General features: G+C 42.6%; 1 protein-coding gene across 1 annotated transcript; it reads left to right on the top strand.

The window, feature by feature from the left end:
• The first annotated feature begins 33 nt into the window (after positions 1 to 33).
• Positions 34 to 17,938, top strand: LOC135401556 (embryonic polarity protein dorsal-like). The gene is made up of 12 exons (XM_064634023.1): positions 34 to 308; positions 1,909 to 1,961; positions 4,343 to 4,545; positions 6,229 to 6,377; positions 6,439 to 6,530; positions 6,917 to 7,060; positions 7,983 to 8,081; positions 8,780 to 9,010; positions 9,372 to 9,464; positions 10,706 to 10,774; positions 11,610 to 12,072; positions 14,904 to 17,938. Exons 3-11 carry the CDS (start codon positions 4,363 to 4,365, stop codon positions 12,044 to 12,046), a joined length of 1,497 nt encoding a protein of 498 aa, XP_064490093.1. The 5' UTR covers positions 34 to 308; positions 1,909 to 1,961; positions 4,343 to 4,362; the 3' UTR covers positions 12,047 to 12,072; positions 14,904 to 17,938.
• Positions 17,939 to 18,566: the final 628 nt, after the last annotated feature.

Below are 18,566 nucleotides of genomic sequence, written 5' to 3'. Positions count from 1 at the left end.
TAGCACAATTTGTTGTTATGAGAATAACTCATACAAACATAATGTTGCTTTGGTTAAATTTTACCGTTTAGTTTCGGTTTGCATGTCTTGTTTTGGTATATCTCCGCTAGGGAAAAACGTCCAAACTGCTCCAGCCAATGGGTGAACGTTTGTAGTAGGGATTCCGAGAAACACGGCGACGGACGGCCTTTCACATTTTGTGTTTGTTCGATTGCTTGCTCTTGTCGTGAGTCACTCAAAAGTCTACTGTGATGGGTTCGTGCTGTGTTACATAGTATACTGGACAGATTATTAACGACAACAACACGGTAAGTGCATCTGTACGTTGTTAGACCGCTGCTAGTGTTTCCGTTCCCACAGATTGTCCCGGAGATGAAAGAGTGTTCGAAATGTTTCGAACTCGCATCTGTATTAAAGCTAGGCCTAACTGTTTTCAAGTTTGTTACGAGGTTTACGTTTGTTGTACAAAAGACAAAAATCGAAGATCGAAAATGTGGTATGAGGAATGTTACGCGTGAATCGTGAAGTTGCTTTCCGTTGCTTTCAACTGTAGTTCTCCGTGTTGTGACATGTAGCTTGTTTGTTCCGAGAAAACTGTTTGCTTGTGACCCTGAGGAAAACCACAGGTTGTGATGAAAACTGATATACACCTGAAGGAAATCACAAGAAAGTTGACAAAATGTGTCATTTGCTTAATGTTTGTCACTTTTCGCCTGCCAAGCTCCTCTGTGTTTAAAGCACAGGTTCGTGCGCTGATCCGATCGTACTGTACACCTCACAGGACTCCGTCCTAATGCCACCAGTTTTTGACGTGCTTTATTATGTTTTGGTTCGATCGCTAAATACATTGCGGCGCATTTATTGCAACAAAGAGAGACAGTGGTAATCGAAATGCCACATGCGTACCCCACGGCTGCACGTGCATACTGGTACTGCGGACGGAACTCGTCATGTCGTCTGCTAAATTTAGTGTCTGTGAACGGGTTGTCATATTCGTCATACATATATTTATGCCCATACATATATATATATATATATATGTCAGACATATATATATATAAATAATAAATTGCAATATTGTAAATAACGAACGAGAACGATTTGACGGACAGTTTTGTATCGCGAATTTCACTCACTGGGTTATCAGCCTTGTTTTATCACAGAGCTAGAAGCGCCTGCAACACGTTGTTCCATGTGTGAAATGGCGTGACATCTTTCACAGCGTACTGTAAACGAGAACGATTTGACGGACAGTTTTGTATCGCGAATTTCACGCACTGGGTTATCAGCCTTGTTTATCACAGTGCTAGAAGCGCCTGCAACATGTTGTTCCATGTGTGAAGTGGCGTGACATCTTTCACAGCGTACTGTAACTCTGTAAGACTGTAGTAACCCGAAGAAAGGCCCATACGTTTGATGCCGTTACCCCCTACACTGTAACGCTAATCGCGAATCCAACGTAAAGAGCAGTTGTACACACACCACTCTGTGTAGTTTTCTGATCCTCATATCGATGCCATAAGCACGTTGTGCGAACAGATCCAGTGATATGTCTGTTCCTTAAGTTAGTTTCATTTTGCAAAACAGATATTCTTCTAAATCAAACAACTCAGAAAAAGGTAATGACACCTTTTTCCTGAGTTGTTCGATTAATTTGGTTCATGGGCATTGGAGACCAATTGCTTACGTTGTATTCAGGTACTCTTGCTTGCTTTTTCCATCAGATGGCCATGTCCTAGCACCAAATTTTTATCGCTTTATTTCCACATCTTTGAAAGCAGTATCCATCAATGAATATTCCAAAGCACACGGGCTGGGGAAGTTCACTGGTGTTGTGAAACCTATCACATGCAGTGTTTTTGGAACATTGTGCTTGTATACTTAATAGCGTCGTTACATTTCTTACAGCAATGAACAAGCTTGAGCAGACTCATCTGAGCCTGTAAACTGAGCTATTCCAGGTGAGCCACGGTTTCAAAATCTGGGATAAGGACTGTTTTCATTTCTCCTCCTCTTTTTATATCTCTTTCTCTCTCTCTCTCTCTCTCTCCCTACCTCATCTGAAGGTCCACTAACATTTCTCTCTGCTTGGATAGTTGATGCATATGGCCTACTAACCATGCAGAATTCTGTAAGCCTAGATGATGTGGGTAAGGTTAACTTTTGCTTGTCCTGTCTCTGTCAGTCTTGCATGTTGCGATGTTTCAGAGTTTCTTGGCTCTCTTTGCATGGGATGGAATGATTGATTGATATCCAAAAAACATGGGTCTGTTTGCTTTGTTTAACTTCTGACATACAACAAATTAGCTTTTTGCATGTGTGGTTTCATGTTAAAAGCTATCCGGTCGTAACATACAAGGACTAAGTAAAGCGACCACACGAAAAAACAGGAGGAACATACAATGTCTGTTTACGTTTCAACACTCAAACTTGGCAGTGCAAAGCAGTTCCCCTTACTTTTTTTAATTTTTTTTTTTACCTCTCCCAAACCACTGGCACCAGTTTAAGGCATGCGTGAGTCCTCAAGCTGGCACTTCCTTTGATGTTTTTAATTTTATTTTTGTGTTTTCACAATACAAAAAGTGGAAAACACGACACAGTGAGTCGCGGAGGCTCGGACATTTTGCTGTGTGTCAAAGATATTTATTTGTTTATTATTCAAAAGACCCAAAGGACCGCTAGGGGTCATTACATGGGCAGGCAAGACAATGAATCTATAAAAAAAAAAATACATTGGCCACTGCAGTCTAACAACAACAAAAAATAATGATAATATAAGCATTGCAACATTGATTTGACAATGAAATCTCTATTGGTCAAACAGATAGGAAAGTAATATGCGTGCCAAAGATTGCAGGGTCATGGATGTCAAGAGTGTCCTGTAGAAGAGAATTTCTCAGTCCGCTCAGAGTTCCACTGCTGTGATTAGGAAGAACCTTCAATTAGCTTGGCAGTCAAATGGCAGGGCCCATGGTAGTTTGTGCGGAAAATGTTAACGTGCAAATAGGGTTAACCCCCTAACTCTGTCCGTGTTGTCGAGGGTGCTACAGCGTATGGTAACACTGATGGTAACACTGTTTCGAGTTCGTAGATTTTCATATATATATTTTTTATTTTTTTATTTCTGATTGTGTGCAAAGCAGCTTTCAGATTGGTATTTCCCATTCGGAAACATCATAAAAATGCAGTACGTATTCTACTCATGCGTGAAAGGTTACTCCCACAAGGACACAATCACGTACATTTTCATATCTGACGATGAGAGCAAGACGTACAGTCCACTTATCAGAGCAAGCAACACGTGCAGCCCATGAACGTGTTATCTGCATACTCTGTCTCGGCGTCAACGCTGGTATAATCGGGATCCTGATTTGGATCTGACTGCTTCACTGAGAGAGTCTGGGGAAAGGCAGTGCAAATTTTTGCAGAAGTGTTCTTACTCACACAGTGAAGTCCACTGTTGCAGGTACAGCTCACATTCTTCCACCAGTATTTTTAAGGACAAGTATCATAATGGAAAAAACGTGGTTATGTACTAGCCTTCCACAGGGCAGCAGAGTGGTTCGTTGTTTCGCATTTACTTTATCTAGCTTCGAGCCTTGTCCTCCTCCTTCTCTAGCTTAGAGCGGATGTCTCTTAGACATCAGGTTGAGCAGAAATATTATCTAATTTCTTACACAGTGAAACGTGGGAGCAAATAACGAGGACAGCAATCACATGGACAGGCCACAAGCCCTCTAATCTAATCATGTGGTATGTCCATAACAGCTGTTGCCTTAGCCGGTAGTACATTCATATCACCCAAATATACAAATCCAGGCTAAAGGATAGAACAGAAAGAAAATGACATTATGAAATCACAGAACATGTAGTGTAATCGTTTCCATGCAAAATGCACAAACAATGGAGCCCCACAAGGTCTCGGCACAGGTTATCTTGCCTCTGGACAAGTTTTAATGCAATGAGGCACAAAACTGCTTTGATCTGTAAGATGAAATGCATTCGACCGTAGGTCACATGTCCACGTTAAGTGGCACTCTAGTTGCACCATTTGAAAACTTGTTAATGTGGTCTCGACTGGCAGTTGCGCGAATGCTCGTGTATAACCGTACTCCTATAAAACTGTCAGGCATCATGTTAGTACCTACAATTTTTATTACAAATGGGCTCAGCTGTACCCCAACTCATCCGCCCGAATATACCTCTCTATTTTTTGCTCACAAATTGAAACTTTTGCAATAAAACCCAGCTTTCAGAATGTGAGCAGGTTGCAAATATGTATGTGTATACATTGAGAGACGGTCTCACTTCAAATCTTACCTCATCTGTTGTCGTTCACCAGCTGAAGTAATAGAGCGTCACATGGCGACAGCTGACGGCAGTGGGACCTACATGGCCCCCGTGCAAGAGCGGCCCTACGTGATGATCACCGAGCAGCCTGCATCTCGAGCACTCAGATTTCGTTACCAGTGCGAGGGGAGGTATCCTGGTACGCTCGTCGGTGTCAGCAGCACAGCTGAAAACAAGACCTATCCTACCATCAAGGTATGGCTTTCTCAATGGACAATGTATTGCCGAGCAATGTATGTATGCCGAGCCAATGTACCATCAAGGTATGGCTTTCTCAGTGGGCAATGTATTGCCAAGCAATTGCCGAGCAATATATGTATGCTGAGCCAATGTACCATCAAGGTATGGCTTTCTCAGTGGACAATGTATTGCCGAGCAATTGCCGAGCCAATGTATAGTTAGGGTTCTTTGTTTTCGGGTTAAACACGATTTTTCGCGACAGTTCGCCCCCGAACAAATTTTCAAGAATTTGGGTAAAAACCGATATCGGCCCGAGGTCGTTGCGGTCCTTCAACTTGTCGTTCTCGGTAAACCGTCGGAAAAGTGAATCATAACATCGGCAGAGAGAGCTATTTTATCACAACCTCCTCCCTCCTGTTTGTCCTCCATTTATAATCCCCTCCTGCAGGAGTCAAAGACAAACTTTTGTGGAGCTCGGGCAAGTGTTTGAACACTGCGGTCATTCACTATCCCAGTTCCGAGCGGAAATATAAAAATTATTGTTTCTCGTCCCATTGTCACAGCAGCGGCTTGTTTCACACGCCTTTTCGTTTCACCCGAAAATTTCCCGATGACATATCAAACAGAGACTGTAGCGCCCGATTTCTCCCCGAATTCTCGTGCGTGAATAGCACCAGATTTTTACCCCCCGAATTTGAAAAATCATAAAACCCAAAAACGAAGAACCCTATGTATAGTTAGGGCCTGACTTTTTCGGGTTTTATTTTTGGCCAAATTCGGGGGGTAAAAATCGGGTGATATTTTTCATTTGAAAATTCGGGTGTATTCTGGTTAAATCCCGTTACGGCATATTCTGTCGTCAGGAATTCGGGTGCATTCGGGTGATTTTTATTTGTTTAATAAAAATTTGTCTTAACATGGAGCTAATGTTTAGCAATGTTATCAAACTTTATTTTAATGCACGCTTATGAGTGTGCCACGCGACACGGATGTTTTCGGGTAGATTCGGGTTAAACCCGAATTTTACAGATTTCGTTCGGGGGGTAAATATCGGGCGGATACGGGTTTAACCCTAAAAAGTCAGGCCTTATGTATAGTATGTGCTTCACATATTTCTTTGTGCAAAAGATAATTGGAAGTAACCATTTCAAGGTTAGAACACAAACCTCAGGGTGCATTAGAACACGAAAGACCGAGATATGGCTGTCGACAAAAAGGGCAGAGAGCGTCAGGTATCGAACCTACGCTTCATAATTGGCGGTCGAGCTCGAGGAAGTGCGCATGTTCAGTTCATACCACTGTCTTGCTCTTTCGACAGCTGCCATGCTACAATCATGTAAAACCTGCTTGCAGATTTTAGAAATGCATCGCTTGCATCAGTTTTCGTGGGAAATGTGGAAGCATCATGTTTGTGCAACATGATGAAATTTATTGTATAGCAGTACAGTGAACCCTCGTTAATATGACCCCCGATAATCTGACGTGCGCGCTTTACGACCATACTCCTGGGGAACAATACTGTGAAACCTCTGCAAATCTCCCCCTTTAATATGACAATTCCGCATTATGACCAAAATTTTTGGGAACGACCATGGTCATAAAAACTAGGGTTCACTGTATATGCTCGAGTCGCATGAAATTTGCGTTGTTCCTTCCGTTTATTTTTGTGATTCCAAAAAATGTTTCCTAATGTTTTAGGTGATGAACTATGTGGGCAAAGGAGCAGTCGTGGTGTCTTGCGTGACAAAGGACCAGCCCTACCGTGTGCACCCTCACAATCTGGTAGGTAAAGAAGGATGCAAGAAGGGCATCTGCACGCAGTACCTGAGGCCGGACATGACCTGCAGGTAAGGGCTGTCGCCGTGCGGTGCAGTATTTCGGTGTTTCGTAATAGCCGATCTGCCGCAGCTTCACGAGCCTCGGAATCCAGTGCGTCAAGAGGAGGGACGTGGAACAGAACCTGCTGGACAGGGAGAACATACGCGTGGACCCGTTTCAAAGTGAGTTCCCACTTTCTCCCTTTTTTTTTTTGTCTCTTCTGTGTGCAGATCTGTGGGCGTCGTGAACCGTAAAACATGAGATGTCGCTTTGACGTGTTCTCTCCTCTCTCACTCTCTCCTCTGTCTTTTTTTCTTTTTTTTTCATATACATTGTACTGTTTTATGCAGAAATGGCGCAGGGTAATGTTCAGTGAGCAAGGAATTGCTAGAGGTATTATTACCTAGTTATACAAAACGTATTGTGATGGCGAAACCCCCCCGATTCCACTGTCACAATGCCGTCATCTGCGCCCGATGAAATAGCTACACATCGAATAGCTCTGTTCACATGTACTACAATCTCCAGAGAAGTTGTTTCGTTTACCATAAGGCACCTTCTAATTCAGATGGGTTCGATCACAAGGACCAAGCAGGAAGCATAGATCTGAATGCAGTGAGGCTCTGCTTCCAAGTCTTTCTCGAAGGTCCAACTCCAGGGAAGTACACGGTGCCACTGGCTCCAGTCGTCACCGAAGTCATCTACGACCGAAGTGAGTGTTACGCAACAGCTGGGTAGCACCGGCTGCTTTTGCACGTAATTAGAGTTGACTGTGCGCAGCATTGAAGAAGTCATCAGCGCAGTAAGAAATGCATTTGAAAGCAATGAACACCATTATCGTAGATGAGATATATGATAAGTTGGACTAGCTTCCAATCCGTTGTCAAGGAAGTACCGTATTTGCGCAGCTGTAATGTGCAGTTATATTAGCTCCAGAAAATCCCATAAATAACTAGACGTTGGAGTGCAGATTAAAAAAAAAATAATTAATAAAAAAATTAATACAAAATAAAATTAATAAAAATAATAATAAAAATTGGAAGCCGAACATCGCGCACGTCATAAAACACGTTTTACAGAATGTGCATGTGCATACCCGAGGAGACTGGCAGTTGACTCATTCGCAGCTCCTTGACATAGTTAGGGCCTGACTTTTTAGGGTTAAACCCGTATCCGCCCGATATTTACCCCCCGAACGAAATCTGTAAAATTCGGGTTTAACCCGAATCTACCCGAAAACATCCGGGTCGCGTGGCACACTCATAAGCGTGCATAAAGTTTGATAACATTGCTAAACATTAGTTTCATGTTAAGACAAATTTTTATTAAACAAAAAAAAATCACCCGAATACACCCGAATTCCTGACGACAGAACATGCCGTAACGGGATTTAACCCGAATACACCCGAATTTTCAAATGAAAAATATCACCCGATATTTACCCCCCGAAACAGTCTGAAAGAGAACCGTGTGCGAGAACATGATGGGGCACTGAGCTGTTTGATCTTTTCTCTTAATTTCCGTTTCTTGACTTAACGCTTACGTTCCGAAGAAGAAAAAAAAAGTGTGTTTGAGAGTTCCTGTTCATGTTCCTGCTGCCGTGCTCGTAATGAATTTGTATTGTTTATTGACAGAGGCCATGTCTGATCTGACGATCACAAAGTTGAGCCATACGTGTGCTCCTGTGTCAGGAGGGCAGGAAATGATACTACTCTGCGATAAGGTGGCCAAAGGTTAGCTATGAGTTCACATTATTATTTCATGAAAGTGGAAATGCAAGCAACAATTGTGACAGAGGATCGGGACTTCGGTGGGCTGCTCAAAGTTCCTCCTCTCTCTCTCTCTCTCTTCCGCATGCCATGTTGTTGTTGTTGTTGCTGACTTTCTCATGAATTGCTCGTTGAAATATATTACACAAGCTTAAGCGGTCGTGTCATTGTACCCTGAACCCTGTCAAAGTAGCATCTTTAGCTGCGCACTCTATCAACAGGAGTCTGTGCGAGAGATTGAAATTTGTAGCGAGCGTTAGTCCTGTACAGTACCTTAACCGTTTTTTCTGAGAGCAAGGTAACTGCGGCATTCCCCAAGCACGCACAGCTTCTCCATCCGGTGCAGCATTTCACGAGCTTTCCCAATAACAAAATAATAACAACATCATCACAAACTCTCTTCAGTTTTAAAATGTGCACATATGTTGGCAATTTAATGATTTAATGGGGCAAATAGTGCCTCCTTCAATGACATAACATCCTGGCACAAATGATCATTGAAGTCAATGACCATTGAACTTGCGGGTAGCGCCACCAAGCGTGTAAAGCGTCAAGCAATCAAAGACCATTGGATTCAATGTGTACATATGTTGGAAATTTAATGATTTAATGGGGCAAATAGTGCCTCCTCCAATGACATAACATCCTGGCACAAATCCCAGATGACGTAGAAGTGTGGTTTGAAGAGGACTGCGAGGGTCAGACCCAGTGGAAGGATCGGGCCGAGATCCTCCCCAATGGAGTGCACAAGCAGGTGGCCATCTGCTTCCGGACGCCACGTTACAAGGATCCCTCCGTCGAGCATCCCATCGACGTGCACCTCCTGCTCCGGAGACCCTCAGACGGAGCCCTTAGCGAACCCAGGGCCTTCACGCTGCATCCCAAGGACCGGGGTTAGTTTGCCTCCACTACTAAGATACGGACAGTCGGCGAATGATTAATAATATACTGGTAAATGCTACTAATAATGTCCTAACGAGTTCATACGTCCGATAGACATCCCTCGGATATTCACTGGACGTACGAATCCGAGTTGTACATCCAGAAGACATTCGGTGTTGTCCGGGATGCTTTAGTAGCATCCAGAATGTCCTCTCGATGTACGACTCGGATTCGTACGTCCGATGGATATCCGAGGGATGTCCATCGGACGTATGAACTCGTTAGGACATTATTGGTACATCCAGAGGACATTCTGTGTCGTTGGGGATTACGCGGTTCACAAAGTATGTGGTTCCTTTCCTTCCTTTGCAGACCCAGAAGCCATTGACCGCAAGAAGCGAAAAATTAGTGAAGGCTACTTAGACAGGTACCTTCAAGAAAACCTTGCTCTTGGTGGACCAGTGGGTAAATATCTACTTTACTTACGAAGGGCAGCACATGGGTAGCAACGAAGTTACAGGATGTCGTGGGAAGTACTTCAAGCACCAAGTACTACTTAAACTACATTTCTGAGTACATATATAGATACTTTTCTATAAAAGTAACTTGTAACTGTAACTGGTTACTCCAAACTATCGCAATATTTTCCACGCGTCAGTTCTCTAGCATCGTTTTTGTCGAGGCTTCAAATACCCTACCGTTATTCCCAACCAGGAATCCATCAAGTTCTGTCATCTCGCACGCAGCCAAGATGGCCTTAGACTATAACTCACGCCGTGCATGTTACAGCCAATGGAAAATCCCCTGTTAAGAACACAATATAGCTATGCTTGAACAGTAAAAGTGGTAAAACAAGTTTTTCAGTTACACCTATTCTGCTTTTTCTCCTTAAAAGGTAACTGTCAAGTAACTGAGTTGTACTTTGATGCGGCGACTGCAGCTGAAACTAGTTACATTTGAAGGCTCTTACAGTCACTATTTTTCCAGGCTAATGCTCCTGTTACATGGGCAGTTTTGAATGACCATTGAAGTCAACGACCACTGAACTTGCGGGTAGCGCCACCAAGCGTGTAAAGCGTCAAGCAGTCAAAGACCATTGGATTCAATGCTCCTTTATAAGTTGACATGTTGCACGCAAGTGGTGCTACGCGCATGTTCAATGGCCGTTTGTTTCAATGGTCATTGAAGACTGCCCATGTAACAGGGCTATTACTGTAACTTAGTTACTTTTTTTTTTCACTAACTTACTTATGGCTTATGGAACAGTAATTGTTCTGAGTGATGAATCAGTGCCTCTCACAATTGCATGCAATATGAGCATAATTAGTGCCCTGTGTTTTAGGGTAAAACCCGGCAAAACCCGCTTTTACCCCCCTGATTAGCATCATCACCACTTCGGGTAAAACCCGAAAAAGCCAGAAAACGAACTCTGCAAAGTTCCAATTCAGCCACCAATATGGCCACTGGAGAACGCTAAACACTGTACATTCAGCACAACTGTTCCGCATCTTATGTCAGTCCATAATGCGAGAAGCGCTCTTTTTTTATTTTCCACCCGATATCGCCTGATTTTACCATGTCTTATGGCTCCCGAAATAAAATGCAATATTTACCCCTGATTAAACATAAAACCCGAAAGCACAGGGCCATAAGCATAATGCAAACACCTCCGACGCAAGTTAAGTACAATTCCCTTTCATTTAAAGCCCCAGCTGCAATAGCTGTCCCCAGGACCATGCGCCAGGCCGTTAGGATGCAGCCAAGGGCTGAATCTGGTAAGCAAGGCTGGGGGCACTCTTTCCATTTTCATCCTTCTGTGGCATACTAAAGCTTTGTCATTAAAAAGGACCTCTTAGCGTGGCTCTCTAGAGTACAGTGTGTGTTTCATCATCATATGAAATGTTTCCTCGAATTTATAGCTTCTTTGCAACGTTGCTAATCACACCTTGCATTTCATGCAAATAATTAGAAGAGCCTCAAGTTTTAGGGTTTAACCTGTTACTTCCCCGAATTTGTACCCCGAATTGGAGGTTGCCTCTATAAGGTGAAACCCGATTTTTACCCGGGGAATTGTCCTCACTGAAACGTCTGTAGGAATGCGCACTAGCTTTGTTTGGCAGTGAACATAATTACCTCACCGTTTGTACCAAGTTAGTTTGAGGAATAGAGCCAGATTTCTCTCAAAATTTAGCATACTGGAAGTTTTTTTTCCATCCGAATTCGAATGAATTTAGAGCACATGTTGAATTCCCCGATTTTCACCTCCCAAATTGGGAAAAAAAAATATTTCCCGGAAACTTGAGGCTCTACAAATCATTCATGGTCCAAAACTTATGCTCTGAAATAAGATTATCATCGCAGAATGGAAATTTGAAACAAAGAAACAGGGGTATATTTGGTTTATTTATTTTGGTACGAATTTGGAATTATACGATACGCGTCGCCCCGAGAGATTTGTATTGTCGAGATACTACTGCGTGTCACAAACAACTTAGTCACGCTCTGCACCTTGGCACAAGATAACGACACGTCAAAAATGTGTTAGTGTACCTACTCAAGCATCGTTTCATCTTACGGATATCAAAAGCAACTCAACTTCCATTTCCTCAGCACAAGCTCCGATCCTGGAGGCCCCATCCGCGATGCAACAGTCCCCACTAGTAGCGCAGACGCTGACACCACTCCAGGCCGTACAACAGTCCCAGTTCCGGGGCCTTCCCACCAACATGGCATCTCCGTTCGAACCGGATGCCGCGGAGGTCGTGGAGACAGCGGAGAAGCTCGACAGCCTCGACCTCGGCATCGACCCCAACGACATCGGCTTAACGTCGGGGGAGCTCAACATGAACATGTGCGATCTGAGTTCCAATAATTTATCCCTGGTCAACCTGTCTGCGAGCCTCTTTGACAGTGGGAACAACCTGCAAGAAAACATGTTGGACGATGGGGGAGCAGCCAACAGGAGCTTGCGCCGGCTTCAGAACGAGATTGATGCCCTCAACAACTTGAGTGGGGGACTGCGCCCCTTCAAAAACGAACCCTCTTAACGCTGGGATCACGTGTAACAGGGAGGGTATGTTGTCTCTTTTGCGGTCCTGCCATCGTACCGCAGTTGTAACACATTGTTTTTTTTTTGTGTGTGTCCTTTTTGTTACGACTGGTGTGTGTCCTTTTCGTTACGGCTGTGCAAAGGGTGAAATCGTCAGTTGGAGGTGGCTCGAGAAATCGCGATGGAATGTTGAGCATTTAATGGGATAACAAGAAGTAATGGTACAAGAATGTACAGCTCCAGTCAACCTTAACACTGGAAAAAAATTCGGTCTCGTTTTTCCGAGCGCGATAGCAGCCACCCTTGGGGCACTGGGGGAATGTTAAATTAAAAAACATCATTGCGTTAAACTAGCGGAATAGAATCATTTTGTTCAATTAAGATTTCCTCATGGCCCGGAAGATCGCTGTAATCGCGCTCTGGAGTGAGTACCATATTTTTTGTGGTGTTGTTACTAAGGTTGACAGGAGCTGTACCATTGAAGCCATTGAAGTACAACAGACATACTTGCATAAGGCTAAACATTAATTTGTGAGAAATCCACATTGTCCATTAGGTATGTGCAGTCAAAACGTTCTATAGATATTTGCATATTCGCACAGCCATAGGTAGAGCCCATAGCCTTCCGTGGAATTTGCCATGTGTCGCGGAACCTGCTGTTTCCCCAGAACCGTCCGTTTTTCGCGGAATATGCGATATCTTACGAAATTGTCTACAGTTTTCCAGCGATCTGCAACGTTGTCGCGGGTTAAATCCGATCAGTGCCCGACGCCACTGATAATGCCGGCACTTACACGGCTGGATGTGTCGTGACGAAAGGAAATGTAACGACAGCAGCCCCCTCCCCGGAGACAGATTGACAGAGTTGAGTCCAGTTTTCTTTGCACATTACAAAGTTACGAAAGGCTGGCAAAGCGTCGGGGATGAGTCGGCATGCGATCTCAGGAGGGTGCTCCACCTCTTTTTGTGTGTTTCCTCTTGCCCGCGGAGCCCCGCAGATTTGTAGGTCCCACTTCGCGGAAAAGTAAATTTTCTACTGCAGAAAGCTAGGGGCTTTAGTCATAACCTCAACAGATCTCTGGGGGGGAGGAGCACAGATGGAAAAGTCATAGGCGAAGGGGCTTCAGATGTGGACAAAAAAGACTTGGTGGGCTGTTCCTTAACTTCTCCCTCATTTCAACCCTCAGTGCATATCTCATTGAAAGCCACGCCGAGATCATCCATGCCCTGATCCTAATTTGCTTCGCAATCTGCCGCTCATGACTCTCGACATGATAGTCGGGTCGACCCTGGTGTGAAGTAGGCCCAAGGTGCTCATTTGCTCGCACATACCAATATTAATGTTGGATAATCGACTCAGTTTGAACTGCTTTCAGGTCTGAACCACCTGTAGTCCTTTTTGTGTCTTATTCTTTTTTTTACTATGACCCAACATGGAGCTGATGAGCTTTGGTAGTTGTGTTTTCCTACGCCAGCTGCTCACATAAGCACCACCTTGGCTTGAGGCTCCTTGTTGTATTGTCAACTGCATAATGTGCAATACGTGCAAGCTTTATTTTTGGGCCCACGGATATCGAAGGGAAACGTACCCGTGTACGACACACTGCAAAAAAAGAAGTATCTCATCGCGTGTTCTGTGTAATGGCTTCATAGTGATGAAGCAGCTTCGCAGCCTTCGTTTGGCTCGGATTCAATAGCCTAAATGCAAGCAAGCTGGGGTTTAACATGTGCTCAAAAAAAAAAAAGGCTGCCTTTGTTGTTTATCATATTTTGTCACCCAAGTTTAGGCTTTTCTCATATTTACATACTTCAGCTTTTAGTGACAGCCATCACGTTAAAAAAAATTTTACGCTCCCTGTGTTTTGCTCAAAATATTAATGGAAGCAAACGCCATTAATGATAGCAGTTTGCGGCTTTATGTCGCCAGCCAGCTGTGGTCGTGAGCGGCGACGCCGCTGTCGGTCCGCGGACTAAAACCGTTGATGCTTTGCGGACTGGCTTGTCCGTTGCATTGAACGATTTAGTTACCTGCTCAAATTCCAGAGGTCATAGCTTTTGTACGATTAGCAGCAGCCCTGCGAATTCTTTATGCACAAATTTTTCTGGATGCCGAAACACACAATTTTTCGTAGGAACGTAATAGTATGCACCACCCGAGAAGCAGATAGCTTAGAGTTGCGAAAATTTGACACACGCATATTCTTTGTCGCATGTTCTAAAAATGCGGACACCTCAAGATTTGTGTCACTTCAAAGATCGCTGCCAACCCAAAACCTTTGACTTCATGATACCGGTGTAGCACACACGTTGAACGTCTGCGGGGGTCATCAGCAACATTCCGTTTTGCATAGCTGAACACCTTCAGCTTTGCTTTATCTTCTCGAGCTGTGATATTGTTTCGGTTCTCATTCCGGTCTGTTGGTTCCGCATTAGCATTTATTCTTCCAGAGGTTCTTAACATGGATGCAGCCAACAAGTGCTTTCCCACTACACACACGACTTGCTTTACGTTTGACGACGACGATGATTTGCATTTTTATGGAAATGTGTGTGTTGTGGAAAGTGGATTTCCTTATATAGTTTTACTTATTACAGCACAGATAGAAATCTTAATTTGATTGGCTGATTAATATAGACTACTTTATCTCATTTCTGTCGTACGTATACCTAAGCAACAACAAATTTTGTTGGAAAAGGTTGAACGCGGACCTTGCATCCGAAATCGCAAGAAACGCGCGTGTCACATTTTGTGCTGTTCTGTGTCGTGAGACACCATGAAGTTTGTTATTACATTCTAACTATTATATCCCAGCATTTCACTTGACTGTTACAAAGTGAGTTTGTTTTTGTTGAAGGTCACCTGATCAACGCATCAACAATATGCGCTAAGTAATCTGCATCTGTTCATCGTTTGACACATCATCTCCGTCTTTCATATCTGTATTCAAGGGGAAAGTGTGATATACTTGATCTACAATGGAGGCTTTGTAAGATTACGGTTTTTGTACATAGGTGAGTTGTTACAGCTTTTTTTTTTGTATAATTTCTTGAGTGCAAGAAACATACTTTTTAAATTTGTTTTTCCTGCAGTTATGCAAATGCCGTACTTAACTCGTGTATTTTGTGAACGAGGTAATAAGAGGAGGAACAAGTAAACTGTCGTGTTTCGCTTAGTTGGGCACCTCAGGAATCATCCCTTTTTGTCCGGATAACTGAATTCCGGATAAGCGAGACATGACTCTGTTAAGCGGAACGTTTAATTTTTTTCATCAAAGTTAGCTGTGCATCGAACAGTGCCAGTAATTACGTGATCTACAATGCGTGTATCACATGATTTGCATTTTTTTTTTTCTGCTTTTACTGTCACCATCTGTCATTTTAAGATTATTCTTGTTACATATACACATACCAGGTTATTGCTTCGTTACGTTTTACATTTTGTACATATCCGAAAAGCAAAGGCTTCCCTTGGCAACAGTCTACTTACATCGATTCCACTCTTGAATAATGGCCATGGGCTTTGGGCAGTAATGTGTGTTAGCAAAAACAAAACAAAAAGGTCATGGTAGAACAACCGGGAGTACCGTGGGAGGGAGATTTTGAATTTTTGAAGTACTAGCGAGATAAGGGACTATGGCGATTCCTTTTGTGGATACGTGATGAATTGGAAGTGTATTAAATGGTAGGTTGCCAAAAGGCCTTCTTTATGAAGCGGTTGGGGGCTGTTATTGTACTTCTCATTGAAGTGAGAGCATTGGTAGGAGGTGTATTAGGGTCTAAAGGGGCCCCAGCAATTTGCTCCTCAAGTACATATTGATTTGTCTCCATAAAATCGGATTTATTGTTTGTAAGAATGTACAGAGCAGGAAACAATTGCAACAAGATGTACACATTGCGATTACTGCAGGTCAGCTTTCGATATTCTTTGTTCTGGTCTGCAATTTGCATTTTAAATAGAGATGGGACGAATCCAGAATTATCCGAATCCGAATTCAAATCAAAGAAAGGTTCTGCGAATCCACTAATCTAATTTAAATAAATAAATAAACAATTTAAAAATCCAGGAGAAAAAGCACTTCTATTGAAAAGTGTTGTGAAGCAGAGTTCGATATGTTTCATCGATATCTTTGTTTAATGAAACACAAATTAAATAATAGTTCACATTCAGGAGAAAACATAGCCTTATACTTCGTCTTAAATATAATTTATTTAGCATGTTCATCAACTAGAAAAATTTCATAAACTCTCGAGTTTCAATTATTTGCACAAAACTACGAAACGATCAAAAGCGAAACTGTGTTACTTTTAAACTTTTAATGAAAGAGTTCCTGCCTGAACTCTTTCAGTCCAGAGCTATATAAACGAGAAAACACAGCTGAAAGTTCTAAATTAATGCAGATTCTTGTTCAAAAATACCAGCATTCTCACCCACTCAGGGTCTATAGCCTACTGCGTCTTTGTTTTTTTCATCAGCTATGACACCTGATGTGCTGAAGTGTCGCCGTAACATAGATATCTTAAAAATAAAACTTCCAACATAAAGTTTTTAAAATATAAATAAATGATTTATATATCCGAGGCATGAAAATGAACTTCGGATAAATAAACTTCGCGAGATCAACCCCTTCTGACTATTACTGATGATGTGGGTGTGATCAAGAACTTTTTAGGCCGATCAGGCTTTTGGTGGACTCCTGAGGACTCCATGACTTTTTTAAATTTTAAAAAGAAACAAACAGACGTGCTTGGTGGATTCGAAAGATTCGATTAGCTCGAATCTGTAATCCTTGCCTATGATTCAAGCATTCACGGATTTGGTAGGCCCATCCCTGTTATAAACATCTCATTTCTCAGTGCTGTCTGCAACGTTTTTTTTTTTTTTTTTTTTTTTGTGGGGGGGGGGGGTGGAATGTGGGAGTGAAAAGTGGGCTTATATTTCACACTAAGAAATGGATCAGTAAAAAATGAAGAAGAGAGCAAGAAAATGACTCTGTTGTAAAGTTTTAACATTGCTATTTTAACATGTTTTATTTCTTTTCCGGCATTCCCCAAAGCATTAGAAGCGATACAACCAGAAGGACATGACACTATTATTACAGTGTACTCGAAATACAGGGGTATACCACGCTGTACTGGAAATAAGCTTGTTTTGTAGCAAATTGCTTTCCAATTCGTCCAGGATACTTTGCGAGCTGGGCTCATGACATTGCAGTGGTATTGGCCAGCTTGCCCTGCTGCAGTGGCGACTAATCTCGACCATATAATATCTTATTTTTATTTGAAACTATTTTGCCAATGTCTTCGTGAGACCCATACAAAACATTGTATTCTTGTTTCCATTCCCTAGACCAGAAACAGAATTATTTTGTGCGATTACGCAGCATTCGGGCAAAACTTAACGTGACAAGAATTGGAAACTAATTTTATTTTTGCTCTGTCGTTTCCTTCTGACTGAGTTGCCACAATTTCCTGATGCCATTATCGTGCGAAATGCCCATAGTGAAGTATTCTGTACCAGGTTTTATCTGTGGGACCCATCGAACCCGAGAACGTGAAACATCTCACAGACAGCATGTTTATGCCATCTGGCAAACCTGAGGCTTTCTGAACAGCATTGTAGAAAAAAAATCTAGTACAAAGGAGCATGAATTGAGAGAGATTTTATTACCTGTTACATGTGCATTAGAGGATGCGTGTTGTAGTTATGAAGTCATGTTCACCGATGTGTACTGTGAAGTTGTTCGCCCTGTCTTGGTTGTGGTATCTGTACAGCGACAGACAGTCTGGTATTCTGGTGGCTGGTAGTCGTATATACAGCTTCATATTGGTTTATTTGACAAAAGTGTACATATATAGTTTACAACTGGAATAAATTATCAGATGAAATACAGCTGTGTACAGAAGTTGTGCCACATTCAAACGCATCTGATTGCATTACTCATTATATTCTTTGTCATTAATTGTCATTAGGTCAGCTTTTGTGGGAGACATGTTTAAATAGGAGTGAATTAAACAGGCTTAACACGACTTTCATACTTTTTTTTATGCCTCAAGATCTCACTTTCATGTTGGAGTATTATTATGAAGATGCTGAAGACCAGTGTTTAGGGTAGCAGTGCGTAAGTTTTGTAGGTGCTCGGCAAAAATAGACCACTTATAGACCACAAATAGACCACTAGACCACGTTGCAAACAAACGACGTCATAGTGTTCGAAAGCGCCACCAATTTGGTAGAGTTGAACTACGCTCGAAGCCTGTTGGCGAACACGGTCGTGTCCGAAAGCCGCGGTCTTGAGGAAATTACGATGGTGCCTGAAAGGGTGCCTTCGGTCCTTTCAGGTTTTCGTGGAACCCAGCTATCCCCTTCCGATTTGTTTCGGTATCAGTTTGTCTACCAACGTCATGATGACGTTTCTCGGGTAGAGACATGCTTCCTGTCTTGTCGATTTGGAAATGTGACCAGTCTATTTTATCAACAAAAAAATTACCACTTCCCCTGCGACTTGTTCTTGCTTCTT

This window comes from Ornithodoros turicata, chromosome 7, assembly GCF_037126465.1.
Source record: "Ornithodoros turicata isolate Travis chromosome 7, ASM3712646v1, whole genome shotgun sequence".
Taxonomy (NCBI): Eukaryota; Metazoa; Arthropoda; class Arachnida; order Ixodida; family Argasidae; genus Ornithodoros; species Ornithodoros turicata.
The sequence above is the reverse complement of the archived record's forward strand: the minus strand, read 5'-3'. Positions and strand labels throughout refer to the sequence as shown.

Excerpts from the sequence above, each read along its gene's own strand:
- LOC135401556 (XM_064634023.1), top strand. The coding sequence starts at position 4,363 with ATGGCGACAGCTGACGGCAGTGGGACCTACATGGCCCCCGTGCAAGAG. Across the intron at positions 8,082-8,779 it reads CTGCGATAAGGTGGCCAAAG|ATGACGTAGAAGTGTGGTTT; the intron begins GTTAGCTATGAG and ends CACAAATCCCAG. Across the intron at positions 9,011-9,371 it reads GCTGCATCCCAAGGACCGGG|ACCCAGAAGCCATTGACCGC; the intron begins GTTAGTTTGCCT and ends CTTCCTTTGCAG.